This window comes from Mytilus edulis, chromosome 5, assembly GCF_963676685.1.
Source record: "Mytilus edulis chromosome 5, xbMytEdul2.2, whole genome shotgun sequence".
NCBI lineage: Eukaryota > Metazoa > Mollusca > Bivalvia > Mytilida > Mytilidae > Mytilus > Mytilus edulis.
The window spans coordinates 69,738,342-69,763,928 of record NC_092348.1 but is presented as its reverse complement, the minus strand read 5'-3'; the positions used below and the strand labels follow the sequence as shown (position 1 = coordinate 69,763,928).

The 25,587-nt window shown below is 31.4% G+C and overlaps 1 protein-coding gene and 1 long non-coding RNA gene across 2 annotated transcripts in view; both read right to left on the bottom strand.

The window, feature by feature from the left end:
- The window catches only part of LOC139525219 (nephrin-like), a 304,410-nt gene that overhangs the window by 162,717 nt on the left and 116,106 nt on the right, over positions 1 to 25,587 (bottom strand). Inside the window, exons 13-14 of the mRNA XM_071320410.1 lie at positions 23,615 to 23,935; positions 20,772 to 20,879 (exon numbers count right to left, since the gene is read on the bottom strand). Of these exons, the coding sequence (XP_071176511.1) occupies positions 20,772 to 20,879; positions 23,615 to 23,935 (429 nt within the window). The remainder of the gene's footprint in view (positions 1 to 20,771; positions 20,880 to 23,614; positions 23,936 to 25,587) is intronic.
- Positions 11,820 to 18,057, bottom strand: LOC139524357 (uncharacterized). The gene is made up of 8 exons (XR_011664776.1): positions 17,907 to 18,057; positions 17,133 to 17,148; positions 15,504 to 15,577; positions 14,582 to 14,600; positions 14,275 to 14,348; positions 13,833 to 13,851; positions 12,693 to 12,766; positions 11,820 to 11,985 (listed from the first exon to the last, which is right to left on the bottom strand). It is a non-coding gene; the product is annotated as an uncharacterized lncRNA (long non-coding RNA).

The window sequence follows — 25,587 nt, the reverse complement described above, 5'->3', positions numbered from 1 at the left end:
CGAAACGGTAAACGTTTTGACATTGGTTGCTTTATCGTGTTCCAGCAATTCTTCTGCTCATTTTTAACCTTTAAAAATGAATTACTATATACTTTTAATTTATATTCTCCTTTTTTTAATATTTAAGCATCTGCACGATTTATCTCTATGTTCTTATGAAAAATAGACTGAGTTTTATCACTTTATTTCATTTTTAGTTTATTTTGCAATAAATACTTTTCATGATGCACGCTGTATCCTCATGAAATTTTGTTTTGAAAATAAAAATCTTACATGTATCTTTAGAAACTTAGGATGATGTGTAAAAAAACGGGAATTCGTACAACTATTAATTCGTGTTAAAATGGTCGTCAAAATCACCGCTCGGACAAAATGGAAAAAAGGAAATTGATTTGGATGAGAATACGGATAGAATAAGTCGAAAAAGTACAATACAAGCAGACTTTAAAACTCAAACAGAAAATAGTTTGTTAGTATGGAAATTCAATGTAAAAAAAAAGTGGTTTAACTTGGTTATTTTGCCGAATAACATTCTTTGTGTTCCAAATGTAAACAGTCTCATAAAACCGTTATAGTTTCGGAAACATTTTAAAAATAAAGTGCTAGCTAGACCAAGTTTACACAGGACATACAGTTACATCGGAATCAGGCCTGAGAAGGTTACCGTAGGCTGAGAAATACATAGAAACTTGATTCGGAAAAAAACAAAATAAAAAAATCAGGTCCCGTTAGAGTCTGATTAAAGCCAGTCCCAAGTATCCACTTGCGTCTATAAACTCAAGCTAATAGTTGGGACTGGCTTAAGTCACTAAGTAAGACTGGTTTCATTATAAAAAAAATTCTCGAAATTTACAAGCAAACGACTGACTTATTAGTATTCAAATAGCAGAAAGAGACTGAAATAGCTAGATCTTGAAATCATTTAGATTTTCTATTCGTGTTAATTTCCGCTTGCATGGGTACTCGCTGGTAGTGTAGTTTTTTTGTGTGTGATTTGAGTTGGAAAGGATGTACATGTATAAGTTCGGAGACAAAACGACTAAAAGAGAATTAACATAGTTGCCTTGTTAGGCCATGAGGGGCAAATTGCTCATAATATACCCTCATTGTCCAGTGTCAGTCCAAATTTTTCTGAAACATTGTCCCGGATCGGCTCTATTACAAAACCTACCTAGTATTGTATTCAAGTTAGTGTTAACTTGTTCTCGTCCTGAACATGCATGAAATATTTGCCACTGGACTTTAAGCAACCAACAATCAATCCTACAATTTACACCCGTTACTTGAAACTTTAGTTGTTAAAATTTAAATCATTGCCTATAATTTTTTCAAAGAAATCGACAAAATTTACGAACATTTAGGCAAAAAGAAATATATACGTAACCGCTTGATAATTATAGAAGTGGGGTAACATGAGACTTTATTTATAAAAAGTACAAGTACAAATAAAATAAAAAAATATATATGTAACATATTATTTGTACACCAGTTTGCTGTTAGAACGATTAATAGAGATATGGGATATGCAATTTATAAGATAGCTACAGTTGGACATTTAACTACATCAAAACCAAATACACCAAGCAAATTAATTGTGACTAATGCTAATTGGACGAGTATCTTTTTATTTCTAATTTGTAGTCAGTTTACTAAACGACGGTTCCCTAAATAGGAAAGTTTAATTATCACAGTAACATTTCAGTCTCCTAGTACATATTTGTTTAAGTCCTAAAACTTTTGTTCTTCTGGAGAAAATTCCAACCATAATGAAATAAGGAGGTGCGGTAAAATTGCCAATTAATCAACTTTCTACCAAATACAAAATGACGGAAATGTTAGCTTGCTTACATTGCTACTTCATTTTATATCTCAAAATTACCATTCCATTATATGAACTGCATATTCAAAAATATGTTTTGTCACCAATATCCTAATAGAGCACGTATTGTTATGATATTGTAATTATTGTATTTATTTATGTTGGCCTAATTTGTGTTGTGTGTCCTGATAGTTGTTTACAGAATAATCTTAGAACTGTGCAGTTTAGAAATCACTGGAACAATTACAGAATGATTGGAACTTTCCAGAATGATCCTAATAAAAGATGCGTTATATAAACTTCTACATTTTACTAGAAACTTCCGTTGTAACTTTCCAGGATGTTCCATTATAGACTGTTCTAGAATCTTCCATGACAAATATATATATATACAGACACTATAATTAAACTTGGACACTCTTGGATTTGGACTTAGACATCGATAGACATTAATATTCATAGCATTTGGATTGACATTTTTATTCTACAAACAACATCATACTGGATTGTGACCTTAGAAGTGAACGTAATATTCAGATTGGATTCCGAAAGATTTCCGGATACAGATAAAGATAAAAGATTGGACTCATATTTTGACAGTTAAGTTGACAGTAATATTTGTGTAATACTTCTTGTAAACTTTTGTATAATAAATATTGTTAAATTTTATAATTGATTTGTGTCTTTTGTTGGCTACAATTTAAAGGCGATTTCTGGCCGTAACAGAATTTGGGGTCCCGGACGAGCCCCCCACAAATTCTGTTACGGCCAGAATGATGTTGTTTGTAGAATAAAAATGTCAATCCAAATGCTATGAATATTAATGTCTATCGATGTCTAAGTCCAAATCCAAGAGTGTCCAAGTTTAATTATAGTGTCTGTATATATATATTTGTCATGGAAGATTCTAGAACAGTCTATAATGGAACATCCTGGAAAGTTACAACGGAAGTTTCTAGTAAAATGTAGAAGTTTATATAACGCATCTTTTATTAGAATCATTCTGGAAAGTTCCAATCATTCTGTAATTGTTCCAGTGATTTCTAAACTGCACAGTTCTAAGATTATTCTGTAAACAACTATCAGGACACACAACACAAATTAGGCCAACATAAATAAATACAATAATTACAATATCATAACACCTCCCCCCTTAAAAGAAGTTTTAGTGTAACAAAAACTTATCATGAATAATATGAACAAAATTACATAGTAGATACAAAGTGTTTTAATAAGCTCTAGATAAAGCATCTGCTATTACATTATCTTTACCCTTAATATGTTTTACAATTACATCATATTCCTGTAACAATAAACTCCACCTAGTCAACCTCTGATTCTTGTTTCTCATCTTATGTATGAAGGTGAGAGGATTATGATCAGTACAAACAAGAAAAGGATATACAGTGGGATTCAAATATACATCAAAATGTTGAAGTGCTGACAACATTGCAAAACACTCTTTTTCGATAGTTGAATAATTTTTCTGATGTTTATCTAATTTCTTGGAAAAATATGATATAGGTTTCTCAACATTATCATCTGTCTCTTGATATAAAACAGCTCCAATTCCTACATCGCTTGCATCAACGGCAAGTTTAAATTGTTTTTCAAAGTCTGGAGTAATCAGAACTGGACTATTAATTAAAAGTGATTTGCTATTTTCAAAAGCGTTTTGACAATTTTCAGTCCAGATAAATTTAGAATCTTTTCGTAAAAGATGAGTCAATGGTTGAACCACAGTAGCAAAATTTGAACAAAATTTTCTGTAAAATCCAATCATGCCTAAATATCTCATAAGTTGTTTTCTATTTGTAGGAGGAGGAAATTTGGAAATGGCTTCTACTTTAGCCATAATAGGTTTCACTTGACCTTGGCCAACTGTATGCCCTAAATAATCAACAGTGGCCTGACAAAATTCACTTTTACCAAGATTAACAGTCAAATTTGAATGTGACAATCTATCAAAAGTATCATACAAATGTGTTAAATGCTGTTCCCAGCTATCACTACATACAATAAGATCATCAATATAAGCATAACAACAGTCTAAATCTTTTATAACATTATTGATCATTCTTTGAAATGTAGCTGGAGCAGTTTTCATGCCAAATGGCATTACAGTATATTGAAATAAGCCATCTGGTGTAACAAAAGCTGATATTTCACGAGCTCTCTGTGTCAATGGAACTTGCCAATGACCTTTCAACAAATCAAATTTGCTCACAAATTTTGCTTGACCAATGTTGTCAATACAATCGTCTATCCTTGGAATCGGATAGGAATCAGATTTAGAGACTGAATTTACTTTTCTGAAATCAGTCACGAAACGAAAGGTTTTATCTGGTTTTGGCACAAGGAGACAAGGAGAGCTCCATCCACTGTTACTCGGTTCAATAATATCATTGTCAAGCATATATTTAATTTCTTTTCTCATAACTTCAAGTTTGAGTGGATTGAGCCGGTAAGGATGTTGCTTAATTGGAGAAGCATCTCCTACATCAACATCATGACAAACAGCAGTGGTTTTGTTTGGCACATCTGGAAAAAGATTTTTAAAAGAAAATACCAAAGTTTTTATTTCTTCTCTACGATCAAAAGACAGATGTGCAAGTTTTGAATCTAAATTTGACAAAATTTCTGAATTTTTCAATCTAACTGTCTCTTCCATAGTTTTACAACTAAAAATTGGTTCAATTACATCTGGTTTGTCATGATTGTTCTCAAATTTAACCATGCCTAAAGTGGCAACTGGTTTACTATCACATTCATTAGTACGCTCAAAATATGGTTTTAACATATTAATATGACACACTCTGTTTTGTTTACGCCGACCTGGAGTTTTTACAATATAATTCAAATCATTGATTTTACTGTCTATTGTATAAGGACCACAATATTTAGCTTGTAAAGGATGTCCAGGGACTGGCAAAAATACAAGTACCTTATCACCAGGCTCAAAAACTCTATCCCTGGCATCTTTATCATACCAAATTTTCATCTTGCTATGTACATTTTTTAAGTTTTTCTGAGCAATTTGACAAGCAGTATACAATTTTTCTTTAAATCTAGATACATAGTCTAAAAGATTCAAGTCAGTATGTTCAGTAAGCCACTTTTCCTTAATCAATTTTAACGGTCCCCTTACAGTATGGCCAAATACCAACTCAAAGGGACTAAATCCAAGGGATTCTTGAACAGCCTCTCGGACTGCAAAAAGTAGAAAGTGAACTCCATCATCCCAGTCTCTGTCAAATTGAAGACAAAAAGTTCTAATTATGTTCTTCAATGTTTGATGAAAACGTTCTAAGGCACCTTGAGATTCTGGATGGTACGCACTTGATCTATACTGAGCAATCCCTAACTGGTACACGACTTGCTGAAATAAACCTGACATGAAATTTGATCCCTGGTCGGACTGTATAGACTTAGGAAGTCCTACTAATGTGAAAAATTTTATAAGTGCTTTGACAATAGTAGGTGTCTTGATATTTCTTAGCGGAATAGCCTCAGGAAAGCGAGTGGATGTACACATGATTGTCAATAAATACGCATTTCCAGTTTTGGTCTTTGGTAAAGGTCCAACGCAGTCAATTAAAACTCTGCTGAAAGGTTCGTCAAAGGCTGGAATAGGCAGAAGTGGTGCTGGTGGTATTTTCTGGTTAGGCTTACCAACAACCTGGCATATATGGCATGATTTGCAGTATTCTGCGACATCATTTCGAAGTCTGGGCCAGTAGAAATGCTGCAAGATCTTAAGGCAAGTCTTCCTTATACCTAAGTGTCCAGCCAAGGGGGTGTCATGGGCAAGACCAATAATTTCTTGCCTATAAACTTTAGGCACCACCACTTGGTATACCACTCTCCATTCCTCCTCTGGGGTAGCATCAAGAGGCCTCCACTTCCTCATTAAAATGCCGTCCTGATGGTAATAGCATTCGGCCACTTTGTCTGCTTCCTCCTGTGGTTGAGCCCGCTGGTTGAGCTGAAGAACCTCAGGGTCTTTATGTTGTTCTTTGAATAAATTCTTTCGGTCTAATGAATGGCTGTTTACGTTTGGCCATGGCATAATAACATTCTTGTTAACACTAGGTGGTCTTATTATGGCCTTTTCTGAGCTACCAGGACCTTCAATGTTAGCTAGGAAAGTGTCAGAAAGGTCCATGTAATCAAACTGGTCTTCTTGCAAATTCTCATCTTGTTGTTTTCTAGCCATCGCCCTAGTAACAACACAAGCTGGATAGAATTCAGCATCATCTTCAGGTGATTTAACATCCACCACTGGTTCACTGGTAACAATTGGTTCAGCAACCACTTTGTTCCTAGCTAGATCATTTCCTAGCAATAATGTAACACCCTCTACAGGGAGATTAGGACGAACACCTACAATAACTGGTCCAGTTATCAAATCTGACTTCAGATAAATACGATGGAGAGGAACATCTATACAACCTAACTCTACACCTTGTAACAAAACGGAGGCACCAACAGAAGTCTTCTCGGACAAAGGCAACACACCTTCTAACAATAAAGACTGAGAAGCTCCAGTGTCCCGTAAAATCTTAATAGGCTGAAGAGTGGTATCATCAACAATAGAAATAAACCCATCAGACATAAAGGGTTTATATTCCTCCATGTAATCACAAAAACTGGACTTAAAAGCCTGACTCGCAGGACATTCCAACGTACTGGTAATATAAGGTGTCGTACAAGCACTGGTCTTCGGCTTATTATCTCGTTCATTCTTCTTCTGGAGTCTAAAACAATCAGCCATCAGGTGACCAATCTTCTTACAATAAGCACAAGTCAGTGACTTCTTCTCAAAAGTATCAAATTTTGGACTAGACATATTATAACTGGACTGACTCTTATTCTGTGAAACAGGCTTACTATCAGTATGCTCAGTGCTTTGATTTTTGTAATTTCCACTTGAAGTATTAACATTTTGACCCTTGAAACTTCTTTTATGTGAAAGGGTGTAATTATCTGAAATAACAGCTGCATCATGTATTGTCCCAACAGTTTTGTCGTCTAAATGTGTTTTAAGTCTAAATGAACACATTGTTTGAACTCTTATAATAACATCAATTGTCTTAGGTTATCAAAATTGTTATCTGTTTTCTTTGAAGTAAGCCATTTATCAAATAAATCTTCTTTTTTACGAGCAAATTCCACATAGGTTTGCGAATCAAACTTTTTATAAGATCTAAATTTCTGTCTATATGCTTCTGGTACTAGCTCATAAGCTTTCAAAACTTCTTGTTTCACCGTGTCATAATCGGAACTTTTTTCTGATGGAAGTGCGGAGTATATTTCAGCGGCCTTACCCTCAAAAACACTTTGTAGCATTGTAGTCCAATATGGTTTTGGCCAATTCAAATTATGAGCAATTTTCTCAAACTGTGGAAAATATTTATCCACTGTTTTTTCACAAAATTTTGGAACCAAACGTATATTTTTTGCTGCATCAAAGTATTCTGATTTCGACTGGACTTTAGTGTTGCTTTCTTCTTTGACCATTTCAAGTTTTAGTTTCTCCATCTCAAGCCTTTCCCTCATTTCAAGTTCTTTTAATTTTAATTCATCTTCTTTTTCCTTTTTATCCATTTCCAATCTTTCCTTCATTTCCAGTTCTTTTAATTTAAGTTTATGTTCTAATTCAAGCTGTTTTAATTTAAAGGCGTCAACGTTTTCAACCTGTAGAATTTTGTTGGCTAGTTATAATACAAATACTAAACAAATTTTGAATAAAATATTTGAAAGATATCCCGGACGAGCCCCCAAATTCTGTTACGGCCAGAAATCGCCTTTAAATTGTAGCCAACAAAAGACACAAATCAATTATAAAATTTAACAATATTTATTATACAAAAGTTTACAAGAAGTATTACACAAATATTACTGTCAACTTAACTGTCAAAATATGAGTCCAATCTTTTATCTTTATCTGTATCCGGAAATCTTTCGGAATTTAATCTGAATATTACGTTCACTTCTAAGGTCACAATCCAGTATGATGTTGTTTGTAGAATAAAAATGTCAATCCAAATGCTATGAATATTAATGTCTATCGATGTCTAAGTCCAAATCCAAGAGTGTCCAAGTTTAATTATAGTGTCTGTATATATATATTTGTCATGGAAGATTCTAGAACAGTCTATAATGGAACATCCTGGAAAGTTACAACGGAAGTTTCTAGTAAAATGTAGAAGTTTATATAACGCATCTTTTATTAGGATCATTCTGGAAAGTTCCAATCATTCTGTAATTGTTCCAGTGATTTCTAAACTGCACAGTTCTAAGATTATTCTGTAAACAACTATCAGGACACACAACACAAATTAGGCCAACATAAATAAATACAATAATTACAATATCATAACAGTATCATCATACTGTTTCACCCGTGTCCGTTCTACCGTCAATCGCGCTTTTGGTGTATACATATAGGGTTTATACGGCTTATTATTAAGGACTGAGTGCTCTCTTTTTGCTTCAGGTTTAAATTATGTACCTGGTGTTACCAAAAATGTACTCATATTAAAGGTGCGCATTTCGTCTTGGTTTCCTTTATTTTTTGTTCATGACAGGTTGCTGGATTAGACGTTTTGATAAAATATAAAAGGCACGCAGACTCCGGCTTACATCTCCTACATGTGGAATTTCAAGCTGAACCTTTTATATGTCGCATTTGCAGTTCGTTTTACTTAAAGAATGCATGTATGATCTCAAGATTTGTTTCGTAAATAATTTTCGACAAATGACACTGTTGAACTTCGGGAAATTTTGCATACAATTTGCACTGTTTGTCCGACTTACTGAGCTTGTATTGTATTGTCCCGAACATGCATGAACTATTTGCCACTGAACGTAAAACAACCATAAAAAAACGAGCAATTATAAAACTGTTTACTGAATCATATTTTAAAGTACTATATTTCTGCATGGATGAAGCAACGACACCACCATTGCCTTAAATGATGGAGTAAAAAACTCAGTAATTCAAATGAATCACACGTGAAATTTTTCATGTTATTTTCACGTGAACTTTGCAAAAATATGAAGGTATTTTTCATGATTTTAATTAAATTTTAGAAAAAAGATATTATTTTAATAATGTTATTTTTAAAATTAACGTGCATTTAACGTCTACCAAATTTCGGTGATTTATGCATGAACCATTATCATAAGTTTCACGTGTAACCAACCAGTATAAGCAAGTTTCAAGTATTTCAAATGACAATTTACACTTAGACTATAGTCACACAGTAGGACAGTAAATGAACAAAAGACAAGTAAATCAGAAACATGCATGGATCACGCAAAAACATGCAGGGGCGACACCGGAGTAATGGGAGTTTGATTCTTGCATGACATTCGCCGTGAAAACAATTTGATATGAAGACAAGCCTTTGTTTCAACTTTGTTTTAAAATTTCCAACATAAGGCTGTTACGGCCCAGGTCAATGTTCTTAAGCATCACATATTTTTCTTTCATTTTATTGTTAGCTTTCTTAAATAAATATTCACATATTATAGATTATATTTTTTATAATTTCTTTTTTGTTCAATTTCAGTTAAACACTATTTCTGATTTCTTTTTTATAAATTTTAAATGTCTTTTTCTTTTTCTTCATCTTTTTGAAACCCTGGTTTTGTATTACCACTGACCAGTTCAGTAAAAAAACAGCTGCTTCATGTTTGCATAAATGTGTTTGTAACCAATCTATAGCTAACATGCTATTATTTCCATATTTTTTATTCCGTGTCTATATATAGTCTCGATCCGGGAGACAAGATTTATTTTGTCTGTTGGTTGCTTGGCTAGCGTAAACTAATCGATTTACCTCATACTTTGAAGTAAGATAGGGATTGTTTTTAAATAAATGCTTTAATTTTAGTAATCTCTGATGTATTTATGATGGCTTGGTTTGAAGCGAGAACAGACGAAATATGCGGACTAGTCCTTAAATTAAAGGATGCGAAAAGATATATTAATGTAACTTTTTCAAAGTTCAAGTTGATCAATTATTGATTTAAGTGAATAAATCAAATTTATTTTCTCGAGGAATAAATCAAATCAGGAACATATATATTGTTAGGTATACTGTTCCCAAATTGAATAGTATACAAATCCTAGTTCTTATATTATAGTAATAATTATTCATCGGCGAAAAGGATAGTTTCTTTATTGTGTTGGAAGAATCGTAAAAGTGTTTTATTTTCTAAATTCTATTTATTTACTCGGACATCGTAGAGTTTAAAATTCTTCTTTTTTTACCATATTGGACTTCATATTGTGTATTGAATTGAAACACGAACGCGGACCTCGATGAGAACACCTGGATTGAAAGTTTGCAAATATTCCGACCAATGAAATTCATTTTACTATGTAACGCGAACTTCAACGAAAGCACCTAGTAGATGAAATATTGTGTATTGAATTGAAACATGAACGCGGACCTCGATGAGAACACCTTGATTGAAAGTTTGCAAACATTTTAACCAATGAAATTCATTTTGATATGTAACGCGAACTTCAACGAAAGCATCTAGATGAAATATTTTATGTATACGATAATCAGTTTTTATTAAGACATTACCGCTCAAATATAGTTAATAAAAATTATATCAGAGCAACAATGCATAATTGTTTCTTTTCCATTCTTGTTTATTTTAATAATGTTATGTTGATTTTAATTTGGTAGGTAGACTTATATTAAATGTCCTAAACGTAAATATACGGGTTTTTTTTTAAATGCATTAGACGTAAGATAATGTCGACTTAGAGTCAAGGTCGTAAAACTTAAATCAACCAACCCATCGTTATCGCAGACTAAAATTTATCTCATATAAACAGAATATATGTTCATTTATAGCAAGACGTTTTGTACGTCACGGTGCATGACAGCACAATAATCCCTTTACAGAATCGGAACCACAATTCACAATTTTCATATTGTGCTGCTTTTCCACAATGAACGCCTGTTTCGCGTCAGTGACCGATATTACAATTTGAAACACAGTTTTAAAAGTTTATTGAGCTGTTCCTTCATTTACAAAGTTGTGCAAGACTTAACTGTTTATTAAATTCAACAAATGTCAACATTATCTTCATTAATTTTATTATTTAACACAACATTGCTTTTATTACAAGCTATTTCATATATCAATATACAGCTAGGGAATATTTGTTGTTGACCGAAAATATAAGATACATCGATTTAAACTATTATTAACTAACTAAGTAACTTTAATTTCCGTGTCTATATTTAATTTACGAGTACTCTATAGTAAGACAGAAAAAGAGAAACGGAAATATACAAGAATACCTAAAGTTTCGTAAGTCATTGCAATGGACCACACATTACTGACTTGTCACAAGTTTTCATAGCACTCAGCAAGTTTTGAAACGAATATGTGAGATAAAGATCTACTGCATTTGGGCAAATTAAAAATATGTTAAACATCTAACTATTTTATTTTTAACAGATTCACAAGTTTTAAATTTTTTAAACCGTGCATCAATATTTTATTTTTTTATTTAAATTCCTTATATGTTACGTGTATTGACCATTCATTTGTTTAAATTGTGATAAGTATATGACTTTAATAAGAATACACGCATTTATATATATATATAAGTCGATAAAGTTTGAAACAAATAAATGAAAGATACATCGATGTTGTTTTGCTTGAGTGATTTACCTGTTAAAAGCTCGGGTCTCAACACGGTTTAAAACGAATTAATACCAGTTTGAAATAGTTTAACGGGGGCGTGGCCTATTTGTTTGACGTAACTTACCGCCAACTTGAATTAAATTGAACGACTGCAAGCAATTCTATTTGACTGGCATTAAAATGATTTGATATGCATTGAAATCAATTAAAAATGATTTTTAATTTTTGTCAATCTTTATCAAATGACGGTTAATCTCATTTAAACAGCGTTAATGCGTTTTTGTCCGATCAAGTTAAATTCGGGTTACTAGTGGAACGTGTCAATGTCAAACTATTTACATAAAACAATTTTTTAAACATAAAATGTGTGTTTTGTCATAAGATTCGTGTATCTCTTGGTGTTCTTATCTTTTCAGTAAACAAGCTGTATGTATGGCTTTATCTGCATCAGAATACTTCATTTTCATAAACTTTTTCTATTCGTTCTGAAATTAAAGAAAATAGCCAGTAAATTAAAAAAAGATGAAGAAATTTCCAAAACAAGTATAGACTATCATTTGAAAAAAATTATAAATAGACAATTCGACCTTCAAAATTTAACAAGTTTTATATGTATACGTGATACAAAACAGCTAGGACGATTTGATATACTTGGAATTCAGAAACTGATTAAAAAATATAACACAATAAAATAAATATTCAATGAAATTACAGATTAAAAAACACGGGAATTATCATCACAGGCGCACTAATAATTTTGTATACAGGTATATGCATACCGTCTTTATCCATTTACTTTCTGAAAGGAAACATGAGCGATTCGATGTTGTTAAAAATTTGTAACGAGCATAAAACAGATTGACTTTACAACAGGTTTCATCATTAATAAACAGTAACATTTTAAAACACTTTAATAACAGCAAGATCGATAAAAAGAAAAAAAGTTATTTGGAGTCATAAGACTTACACCTAACCTATCACTTTTACACACATTTTGCAGAGGTTTTTAATTGTGTTATGTAAACAAGAACACAAACTTCACTAGATAATAGAATCTGCAATGTTTTCGTATAAGAAAAGACGTATGCTATTGCTTGTAATTCATACATGACTGAGGGACAATTCATTTCAGCGACTTGTCAAATGAGTTAAACAATTCACTGTAATATTACATGTATTAGGAAACACTAACCGTGTGTTGTATTTAGTTCCATGCTGTCACTGTGATCATGCAATTTCTTAACTTGGTTTTTATCATCCTTTTGCCTACAAAAATAAGGTACTTCTTAATTATGAATTACATTTTTTACGAAACATTGCAGATAGAAATTGCGGAGTTATCACTCTTTTAGATAAACGAATAAACTCAGATCGTTATTAGAAATTCGGGTATTGTAGAATATTACATAATAAACAGCCATTAATTATTATATGGAACTTCATATGTCGATTCCTGGTTTGCTGGCTCATTGAATTAACTTTATATTTCATGAAAATTTAGATATTTACAGAAATATACATCTCCTTATCGTCCTGTTAAAACTTGTGTTGAAGGAGACGTGCGATTCCGTCTTTACTACACATTTTCTATACGAAACAAGGCTTGCTGTCTACTATTGATTTTACGATTCATCCATATTCCGTAATAAGTATACTTACGATTGTTATATTTTCTAAATGTAAGATTCTATATACATATACATGTATCATAGTTATCGGTGGCTGGTCTAAACAGTACACAAGTTAAGAACTTTAGGAAAAAACGCATTCAAAACGCAACATAAACTCGCAAGAATATTTCTACATGTAAGAATAATGATTGAAAAATGCTTCCAGGTTTATCGCCCAATACAAGTAAAAGGCGAGGAAAAATTGATTTAACATACTATTGTGACGTGATTACGGGTTTATTTATCACTGTAATGGCACGAATATATCTATTGAAACCTTACAAAACAAAATTGCATATATATATTTTGAAATAATTATTAGATATTGCAATGTTCTTAATCGCTTTCTAAGTTTTGAGTGAACACAAATCTCGTCGACGCTCAAGTTAGTACAGAAATAAATACAATAAATTTAAATATTTATAATATTGATTAATTTCTTGAAAAATACCACATAATTAAAATGTGACACCCATCAAGACATACAAACTGTCTATAAATCATATCGGGAACAACAATTCTGCCTGAAATAAATATTTTTGAATCTCCTCCTAACATATCACAAACGTATTCCACGACGGAAAGTTAGTAGACGTACAATTTAGAGCGTTTGAAATATTGCCGTTTCAAAGTTATATTCATCGGTTTTAAGTAGTACTCACTTATTAAGTTGTTCCTGTTCTAAAATGACAAGAACATTTATGCATTACTTTAAACTGTAAATACCGACAATATGTTGTTTTTTGTAATAGTGGTATCTAAAATTTAAAATGAAGGGTACTAGATTTAAAAACAGACCAGACGTACATTTGTTTATAATCAAACAAGGATTTCCTATGTCTATAGAATTGAATCTGACTATATCATAATCGATTAAAAATAGATATTCGGTTAATTGTAATAGTCCACAGGAAGATAATAGTTAATTGAAAACTCATATAAACTATCGAATTAGTAATAAGAATAACACGTATTTCTGAAATCATCTTCATTTTGAACGTTCATGGTCAAGGATGGAAAAACCTGTATGGCAAAACGATATAAAATGATGGCCAAACGTATCTTAACAAATCAGTAAATATTTTTTAAAAATTTTAACGCTACCTTTCTGGTTTTCCATTTCAGCATAAATGCTTGGTTTTTCTTGGACACCTAGTGCTTCGTAAACGCCCATCGAGCTAAAAACAAAAACAATAAAGGAAAGTTATGTTATTTTAAAGTTTACTAAATATAACACGGTAAACTTTTACCTAATTTGTGTTTAATGTTTGTCAGTTCATAGTAATTCGAAACCGAATTAAATATCGTTTTTGTATATCCCCATTTAATTGTCACAAGTAAAGGAGTATTGCTTTAAGATATGAAATTTAAAATTTTCAGATATCAATATACATATAATAATAAAACTTACGATTTCGATGATGTTACACCTAAATGTGAAAAAAAATGAGAAAAGATATTACAAGTTGTCAATCAAATCAACCATAGCTTTTGAAATAATAGGAAACAAATAGCAACAGTTTAACAGAAGTATACGGCAAATCAGCGATGTAACTATTGTGCATCGAGGTCTATTGTCAAATAATTCTCTGAACGAGATAAGATATTGACAGCTTTAGTAAAACATACACAATAAAGTAAACAAGTCAGACTTTTTTTGTGTAAATTTTATTATCATTTTTGTATATAATGTTGGATGTAACGCATCTTCCTTTTTGGCTTACAGTGTTTAATATATCAGCTCATAGACTGTAACGTAATCAACGTTTGTTGATAGTTAACTCAAACGTAAACGTGTGTTTAAATTGAATTACAAGGAATGACTGTTATATTATTTCTGTCAATAGAGTGGACAACAGTTACTAGTGAGTATCGTATTTAAATGCACCAATCCGTTAATTAAAAAATAAAAACATAGGTATTATCATAACTTCAAACAAAACAAGTATTCACTACGTGTACAAAATAACCTGCATGTAAGCAATTCATGTATATTATACGGCATTCAAAGACGAGTGGCTGCAAATGTGGCACTTATAATAAATAAAACAGTTGTTCCTTTGTCTCGGGGCAAGTTATTTTCTAGAATTTCCATAAAAAAGCATCATATATATTCTACAATGAGATCAACTAAAATTTACAAATACTTTTGATCAGAAATCTGAATCAGAGATATTTCCCCCTTTATTTAAGCAGTAAGTACAATATAAGCAAATTCGTTCATTTGTAGAGTTGTCCTACATATCTTATGGAACTGAAATAAAATCTATTATTTTCATACTGGATCGGACGAAGAAAGACAAGTTCTATCAATTAAATTTTACCATACGCACCTTTGGTATTTTCTAAATCATCATACACACTTATTTTGTCTTTGATACCAAGTGTTTCGTATGTTTTACTAGACCTGAAACATATAATGATAATTATAAGAATTCAATAAAAATATTTTTTCATGCGGAAATATCATTTGAAAAAATCGAATATCAGAAGTTTTGCTATCAAACAGAAGGTAAACACGAAAGATTAATCAAACAGACTCAAACTAAAGTTTTTTTGGTAAAGTGGTGTCGTGTCCAATGGTATGACATATTTAAATATTGGATATTGTCTATCGCTGAAAAAGAAGATTAACAAGTAATTTACAATATTTATAATTTGACAACGCATGTTTATGATAATGATATACTGATTATGAATGAGGTACTTATTGCAATCTTTCACATAGTTGAGCGAAAATATTTGAAATCCAAATAATATTTGCTTTATAGATTTTCAATCGTGTTAATCTTCTTGGGGCCTTTGAAGCCGAACAATGATTTATTACCGTTAACATAACATTGTAAATTTGTAGTTTTGTTTTTCAACAGTTTTAATTCCATGACAAATTCTTCCACAAACGCCAAAATCAGACAAAAATCAGTGCATTAGTTTTAGATAAATTTGTTATGAACAGATCATGACACTTCATAATGTTCGTGTGTCCTATGTGCGCCTTTGTTCTTTACTTTTATCTAGAATGATCAACATCAACATTTGAAAGTCAGTATAGTAAAATTACACATTAATTTAAAAACGGAAACATGTATATCTGATTCTATTAATTAACAAAGAAGGGAATCGTGTAAACGAAGACAACCTGACGAAGGAACATAAAATATCTAAGACGTTCCAATATTACGGATATGACTAAAGCTGAAGAGTGACAGCTTAGACGACAGTCATGATATTTACACAAAACTTACTATAGTTAAATTTTTGCAATTTTTGTGTCGAAAACACAACCTTGCTAAAAAATACTACTGTAGTTTGAACATTCCCGAGCTTAACGGATTAATTCAGTAGAAATAAACGCCATACGCAGTGATTAGATTGGAGAATAGTGTAATTGCAGGGATATAGGAAGTCGACAAGAGGAATCATTATTAAGTTATTGAATCAATTTTAAAGTTGTCATCTGTTGCAATTTTATGGAAAAGATCAAGATAACAATTGTGTTATCCTACTTTCGATTGAATCATTATGTCAACGTTCACTTGGATATTGCGTTAACATATTTTGCCTGAGATAAGGCAATATGGTCAACTTTTAATACAAAATATACGAAAACACCTCGCAATCATACCAATTTAAGAATGATATTTTTTAAACCACACAACCATATCAAATATAGAATACTTTTTTTGAACATGTGTAGTATTTCAATGAACGTGTATGGTGTTTTTTTTCAAAACGAATGAATATGAATGGAAAACTTGATAAATTGTATTCTTTCGTAGCATTTTGATTAATCTACTGTCATCAAAAACACTCTGAAACAAATATGTGTAAGCTCAGGATGTATCAAAATCTAAACATTTAAAGAGCTTAATGACCAAAATGGACATTCAAATAATAGTGAAATCTATTTTATGTCATCATTATCTGAGGATGTAAATGTCAAAGAATCCTTATATACTCACTGTGGATGCTCAACATCTGAAACAATACAATAATGTTTAATAGAGACATGTTGTAATACCAAAAATAGCAGAATTGTGAATATAAGATATTTTCTATGTTTATTCAACCATATATAAAGTTATTCTGATTTTATCAGGATACAGTTTCAAACGAATTAAGATATAAGGGAGAACATAATTCAGATTTTGTTTTAAATTTGAAGTGCTATATCTCGTAACGTATTGCGTTTGCAACATTCAAGAAGCACCTAAATATGGGACACATATCCTTCAGATGATTCGATATTCCAGGGGTTTTGATTTTTAGTACGGTTTCAATGATCAAGGAATGCTCCTTACAAAAATCCTTTCGAACAAAGGGTTCTGAATTATGAGTTGTTGTCATCCCTTCCACAGTTCTAGTGACGTCATCCTGAGTTGATTGACTGCTATATAATATATGTGTTACAAATGATAACTGATGTTCTTTTATTGATTACCAGAATTTCCACGATACCAATATCACCGAAAGTAATGTATAGCCAAATTTTAATCACACGAGTAGCATTACCGGTGCTGCATGTGAAACAAGAGCTGCTTAGCTTTGCAGAGTACCAGATTATTGCTTTTGGTGGAGTTCGTGTTGATCAGTGTTTTTTCATGGTAGATGTTGTGTGCACTCTTCTGTCTTTGTTGTTGTATTCCGCTTTGTATAATTATGTTGCCCGTTATTGTTTATGTATGTCACGTCAACTTTTTATCTTTCGACTACTTGATATTATAAAGCTAACTTACCAAACTTATTTTCCACTTCTTCGTATTCATCTCCATTTTGAATATTCTGGAAGCCGGTGTTTACATAAAATTTATCATTTCTTAAAAAGAAGTAATAATTGATGTAAAAAAAAAGTTTCAATTATCGATTTACTTTGAGTGTTCAAAATATTGTCTTGAGTATAGCAGTGTGGGTGTCACGGAATAGAAGTTCCTTCATAATATAAGTTCCAAAAGGAATAAATATTACAGTATATGTTCCTAACGGAATAAATGGTATAGAATATTTGCTCCAACAGGAATAGATATTATGGCAATGTTTATAACAAATATCCCATTGACACTTCTGTAAGCCGGAACAAATATACGTTGACATGTCAACACATAAGTAATATACGAAGTGGGTAGTATTTTACAATATTTGTACTATTTTAAAGTTTTGTGATAAATTGAAAGAAAATGTAAATGTTAGTAATTTTACAACATGTGGTGTATCGTTCATCGTCTTTCATTGACATACTGTACTCCGCCGAGCAAAATTTCAAACACTTAAAATGTATGTCATACGGACAGTAGAAGTATCTCTTTGTTTTAATTTTGATCCTCTTTTAAGCAAATATAACAAAATTGACGGGTTTAATGAGAATGGTGCATCTTTTTGATATGAATAAATATGGTACGTTAAAAATGATAATTTGGTAAAACAAATATGGAGCGCCTGACAATGATGATAGATTATCATAACCAACATCCCACAAAAAGAAAAACAAATCAACAAAGATTATCTAACGATCATATAAAGATCAACACTGTCGATGCTGTGTTAAGATGTAGTCAATTTATTTAAATTATGTTTATCCATTTCGACATATTGAACGTTATCATTGTGACATTCCATTTTAATGTAGGTCTATTTGAACTAGTGTGTAATGTTCAAGCAGCGTTTCCGTGTGATATGATCAATTCTAATTTGATGAAATATAATCACAGTATATTTACATTTATTGCAGACGCATAGATACACACAATCGCTATTCCGCGTCACGCCCTTCAAATTCATACAACAATTCTTTGACAGTTGATCCCAAGCTTTAAATACAATACGGTTATTTTTAGGTCCATGTTAAGCTGACTTTCAATTTATGTTTACATGTGTTTGATGCCGTAAATACATCATTTATATCTTGTTATAATCATTAATAATTTTATTACATATTTGATATGAAAATAAAACAACGTGGTATGATTGTCAATGTATTGAGAAAAACTCTTCATCAGCGACCACACATCGTATATATTAAGCCGCTATGTGTCATCCTACGACCTTTGACCAGAGCAAAACACATATCGTAAAATAAGGTATAAAAGGCACAGAAGTAATAAGTTTAAAATAATTTAAATATAACAATAAAGGCCCAATGTATGTACAAAAAATAAACGGCAACAAACGACAACGTCTTAATGACAGGCCCCTGATTTTGAACAATTACATTCAGTATCTGATGGGGTTAAACATTGTGAAAACTTATCCCTAAACAGGTACAGTGTAGTAACAGCACATCATAATACAAACTCTAAAAATCAGTTAAAAACGGGCTCTCTTATCAGATCGATACAAAGAACAAAAACAAGTATATTTAATTATAATTTTGTTCAGACTACAAAAAAAAACACAAACGCTGGCAATTTACACTCCCACATGTATCAGTATTTTCTATACGGTTGCGATGCTATCTGTACTATTTATGATTGAATAGAAAAAAGTCAACTTACTTTTCTTTTTTAGCTTTCACTGCAAGTATAAATACTAAACCGTGTGAGATTATCAATATGTAATAATACTTCAGACATGAAAACATTAGATGAACAACACGTTGAAATAATGAGATTAAAATGATTATGAATTTTAGCTTTTGAATGGCCCGGGTATTTGTTACAAAGACAATGCTTCTATAACGTCTTATCTTGGCATGTGATTTACATAAGTGTTTACTGAAATTGGTTGGACAATAGTCATTTACTACGGTACCTCATTTCGATTAAATAAATGGTCTGAGTACATAGTTATTTCGTAGTGCATTTCTTTTAGACAATAAATGAAAATTAAAAAAATCCCACCTGCGCTTTCTCAATAATATTTTTACAGTGTGTTGTACTACTTTTGGGACAAATTATATCAAAATTATAGAAAACTTCATCAGCTCTAACTCAAAATATGGACAATTTTATGTTAAGGGGTCTTGAAATCTTTTGACAGCTTCCAAAGTGCTAATTTTTTACCTTTTTCAGCTGGACCTAATCACTACTTTACATTAATATTTATGACCCAATTTTTTTTACAGTGTCATTTCACCCCCCAACTTGCTATATGAGGCATAAAACATGGAGAAATAAATTTGGAAGGAGTATAACAAAAATTTGCAAGTAACACACTGTCCACACTGAGGACTATATTCGTGGACAACGAAAATCAAAGGACGATAACTGTGTACTCGGACCAAATATCATTAATGTTTACTTAAAGCAATAATTTCAACTTTTTACGGTCTAACGGGGTTGATTCGTGATTTACGTATACATGGTATATTGACAAAATAAAAAAGTGTTTCAAGTTCACAAGCCATGTTTAACTTCGGTATTCCCAGTATATAAAAGTATTAGTTGTTTCATATATTAACCTATTACTTACTTTTCATGGAATTAAAATCAAAGAACTTGTTATATATTTTATCAAAATAAAAATATATTCAATACAAGAAATAGAGAACATGACAACCGTGTTGTTTACTTTAATCTCTTTCCAGTTAAATTTTATGCGTTGTCAGCCATAACAAATCATCGTTTATTATGATGGTTAACCGATTTTAGCTTTGCTTAACAGTTTACCTTGACTCCTTTTGATTAATAGTATCACTATAAAAGAGGCGCATACAATCACTAAAGTGACAACAACACCTACTACAGCACCAGTAACTGCACTTGATGTCGTAGATACTGTAAGAAAAATGAATAGACACATAAAAAGTTTGAAAATGTTGTATTTAATTTTATCATTCAAACCTCCCAATATATAAAATAAACATGTATCATTTTTGCCTTGCAAACAACTTATTGTGTATCATCAATTTTCTATTAAAAATGATAAATATTGAATTTAAGTAGCACTAACTACATAACTGATAATAAGGAGTGATCGATGCTTTATCTTTTATTTTTACAAATCTTAAAATAGCATAACAAAACCTTTCACAATTACGAACATAAAATAACAGACATGCTTAGTATGATATATAATTATATATGACCGTATAATTTACGTCTTGGTTACCTAAGCCGTATTTGGCACCGTTTTGGGAAATTTGGAGTCATCAATGCTCTTCAATTTTTTACTTGTTTGGCGTTATGACTATTTTGATCTGAGCGTCACAGATGAGTCTTATGTTGCAGAAAAGCGGGTCTGGCGTATTAATTTATAAGCATGGTACATTTGATAACTATTTTGTGATTATTTTGATATTTTTCGCATTTGTAATCAGACCACGTCGTTTGATTATAAGTAGATAAAATCTGATAATTGTTGATTTTAAATGATCTGTTTACTGCAAACAACACTATTTAACATAATGAAATAACATTGAGTATTTTTTCAATTCCATTTCAGTGACTCCAGATTATCATATTCACCGACGACTTCAAGTTAAGTACTTGCATTGTATGCATTGATATATGAATTAAAGTATTCCCTTTGTTTTTTTAAACTAGAGGCTCTAAAGAGCCTGTGTCGCTCACCTTGGTCTTGTGCATATTAAACAATGGACATGAATAAATTCATGACATAATTGTGTTTTGGTGATAGTGATGTGTTTGTAGATCTTACTTTACTGAACATTCTTGTTGCTACAATTATCTCTATCTATAATGAACTTGGCCCAGTAATTACAGTGGAAAATATTTTCTAAAAATTTACAAAAATTTATGAAAAATGTTAAAAATTAACTATAAAGGGCAATAACTCCTTAAGGGGTCAATTGACTATTTTGGTCATGTAAACTTATTTGTTGATCTTATTTTGCTGAACGTTATTGCTGTATACAGTTTATCTCTATCTATAATAATATTCAAGATAATAACAAAAAACGGCAAAATTTCCTTAAAATTACCAATTCAGGACAGTAACCTAACAACGGGTTGTCCGACCCATGTGAAAACATCAGGGCAGATAGATCTTGACCTGATAAACAATTAAACCCTGTCAGATTTTCTCTTAATGCTTCGGTTTTTGAGTTATAAGCCAAAAACTGCATTTTACCCCTATGTTCTATTATTAGCCGTGGCAGCCATTTTGGTTGATTGGCCAGGTCACGCCACACATTTTTTAAACAAGTTACCCAAGTTTAGTTTAATTTGGCCCAGTAGTTTCAGAGAAGAAGATTTTTGTAAAAGATTACTAAGATTTACGAAAAAATAGTTAAAAATTGACTATAAAGGGCAATAACTCCTTCAGGGGTCAACTGACCATTTTGGTCATGTTGACTTATTTGTAAATCTTACTTTGCTGAACATTATTGCTGTTTACAGTTTATCTCTATCTATAATAATATTCAATATAATAACCAAAAACAGCAAAATTTCCTTAAAATTACCAATTCAGGGGCAGCAACCCAACAACAGGTTGTCTGATTCATCTGAAAATTTCAGGACAGATAGATCTTGACCTGATAAACACTTTTACCGCATGTCAGATTTGCTCTAAATGCTTTGGTTTTTGACTTATAAGCCAAAAACTGCATTTTACCCCTATGTTCTATTTTTAGCCATGGCGGCCATCTTGGTTAGTTGGCCGGGTCACGCCACACATTTTTTAAACTAGATATCCCAAAGATGATTGTGGCCAAGTTTGGATTAATTTGGCCCAGTAGTTTCAGAGGAGAAGATTTTTGTAAAAGTTAACGACGACGGACGACGACGACGACGGACGACGGACGCCAAGTGATGGGAAAAGCTCACTTGGCCCTTCGGGCCAGATGAGCTAAAAAAACATGTTTATTTAAATGACGTTACTAAAAATTCAGTCATAAGTCAAACGCAAAGATGTATGTCATCAATCGCCAAAGAAACTATGAGCATGATATATGAAAATGTTTGTGTGTTGAATACATTTGCATTAAACACACAGAAATATAATGAATTAATATAGCAAAACGTAGACATGCTATTACATATATCCGATGATATTTACATGTACATAGATTAATTGACGCTTGCCTTTTATAGTACATCTATATCTACAGTATTTGTTTGACTAGAAAAGTATGTACTACAGCTGCAAAGCTACAATTAGTTTCTAGCTAAATGGACGAAATTAAAAAAAACAGAAAAAAAAAGCTACAAACTTCCAATGATGCATGTCATACTTTCACCTCTGTGTGTAATTCAGATAGAAACCGAAAATGTACAGAGAAAAACAGATAGATCACGTCAAATTTTGCATCTGCCTCTAGTCTACTGGTTTGTGTGAGATTTACATAGTAATCAGTCTATTGCTAAACTAGAATATGCTTCTCTTGAGTAAGGAAGTCAACATTCATGAAATGTTCAGGCTTTGGAAGGTTGTAATGTTTACATCAGGTTAGAGGATTGCGTAATCTAATATAATAACGAAACAGGTGTGGACAGCATTACAAAAACAAATAGCGAAAAATAGATTTATAGTATCATTAAAAATATACCTTTTGCACCTGAACTTTTAGTAAAAACAATAAGCACATCTGTGAAATTACTTCTTTTCATTGCTGTATTCTCAGCATACATTCTCAGTTCGTATGCTTTTCCTTCCTGTAAGTTTCTTACTTCGTATGTTCTACGTCTCCTTGGTTTATTTACATCTTCCTCAACAGCTTGTACAGTGGTCCATTCTGATGATCCTTGGACTCTGTACTGTATGTAAAATAATTGTTCATATCCGGCACCAGAACCTGGATCCCATTGGACTGTGAAACTTGTAAATGCAGAATCTCCTTGACTGAAATTTCCTGGTATGTCTGGTACACCTAACGATTATATTTTAAAATGTTTTAAAAGAATACACACAAACATTTGATAGAAACTGTTGATTTTTGTCAAAAAGGCACAAACACGTTAATAAATGCTATTGAATATTATCTAGTTTAATAAAGAGTTACACTTTCGAGCGCAGCCTTAACCGACGAAAGCATAAATATTAATCCGTTTAACTATGCAACAAATCGCCTTGTAATATAAGATACCGCTCACGGTTGACTAAAGAATAAAAACACAGCTACAGAATTTCGAAGATACATGTATAGCAATATTTTGGAGTCATTACACTACAAACCATTAAAGTCTGAAATGGCCTATATCTGTACTCGACTGTACTGATTTTTACTCGACCAGTCTGAATTGGTCTGACTTTTACTTGACATTACTCGACCCCAGTCTGAACCATACTTGACTGTACTGAATCGTACTTGACCCTTATCTTTGCCGTTGAAAATAGTCTGAACTATTACTCGACCAGTCTGGAACAGTCTTAACCCATTCTCGACATGTACTCGACCTATTTTTCCAGTCTTAACCATACTTAACCAAAGGTCTGAACAATACTCGACCAGTCTAAACCATACTAGACCAAAAACCTCTACTTTTTTAACTGTTAAAATAAATTTCTTTTTTAACTGACATATATAACAACAGCCAACAAAATTTATACAAAATTTTAACCTTATAAAAGAAATATATCTTTGATTATATTTAGGATAAAAAAAATATATATATTATTTATAACTTATATCAAAAAGGAATAAAATTAAATAAATAAATAAAATTGTTTTTCTGATTAGTGTTGAAATATAAAGTTTAACCTCTGCTTGGGGGCAAACTCATAAATAAGATCACACCTGGTCAGAGGTATTTAATTCTAAATAACATTGATTCAAAATTGCAACATCCTGTTTAAATTAAATAACAAGGCCTTTCGAATATACATGTATGTACTAGATAAGTAATATACGAATTTAAGAAAATACGGCTTACTTTTTACCTGTAAAACAGACATGTACTGAAGTAATTAGAACATATTAAAGTGATGTATGTACGCCATGTTAATTCCACCAAAAAAATACTTAAATTAATTGAAATTTTTTTTTACTATTACTTTGGAATACATTTCCAATTTTTTGAAAAGGTTATCAAGGATTGATATGGAAATTCTATTATAATGATTATATAAAATTCTTGGTTTAATAAAACAAAACAATAAGCTCTCATTTTTTACAAATTTATTCAGTTGTTTTATATACTATTTTATATATATCTTAATAAAAAAAAAACATTCATTGCATTATTACCTGAACTCAACTGACACCATAAATCTATACAAGGCTTAAGTTAATGGTGAAAATAGTCCAGTTACCATAAAATACTTCCGAAATATTCATAAAATTTTGAATAATATTGAAAATATTAGTCACAATTCATTTTTTTAGATTATTTGATCAGCTTGTTTTATTAATATTTTAAAAGTTGATTTTATTATGTAAGTGTTGATTAATATTGAATTGAAGTTATATTATTATTGATTATTGTGAAATTTTAATATCAATACTGTATTGAATACATTTTTAATTTCAAGTTGTTGTTCAAATTTCATTTTTATTTAAAAAATTCCTAAATTGATAAAATT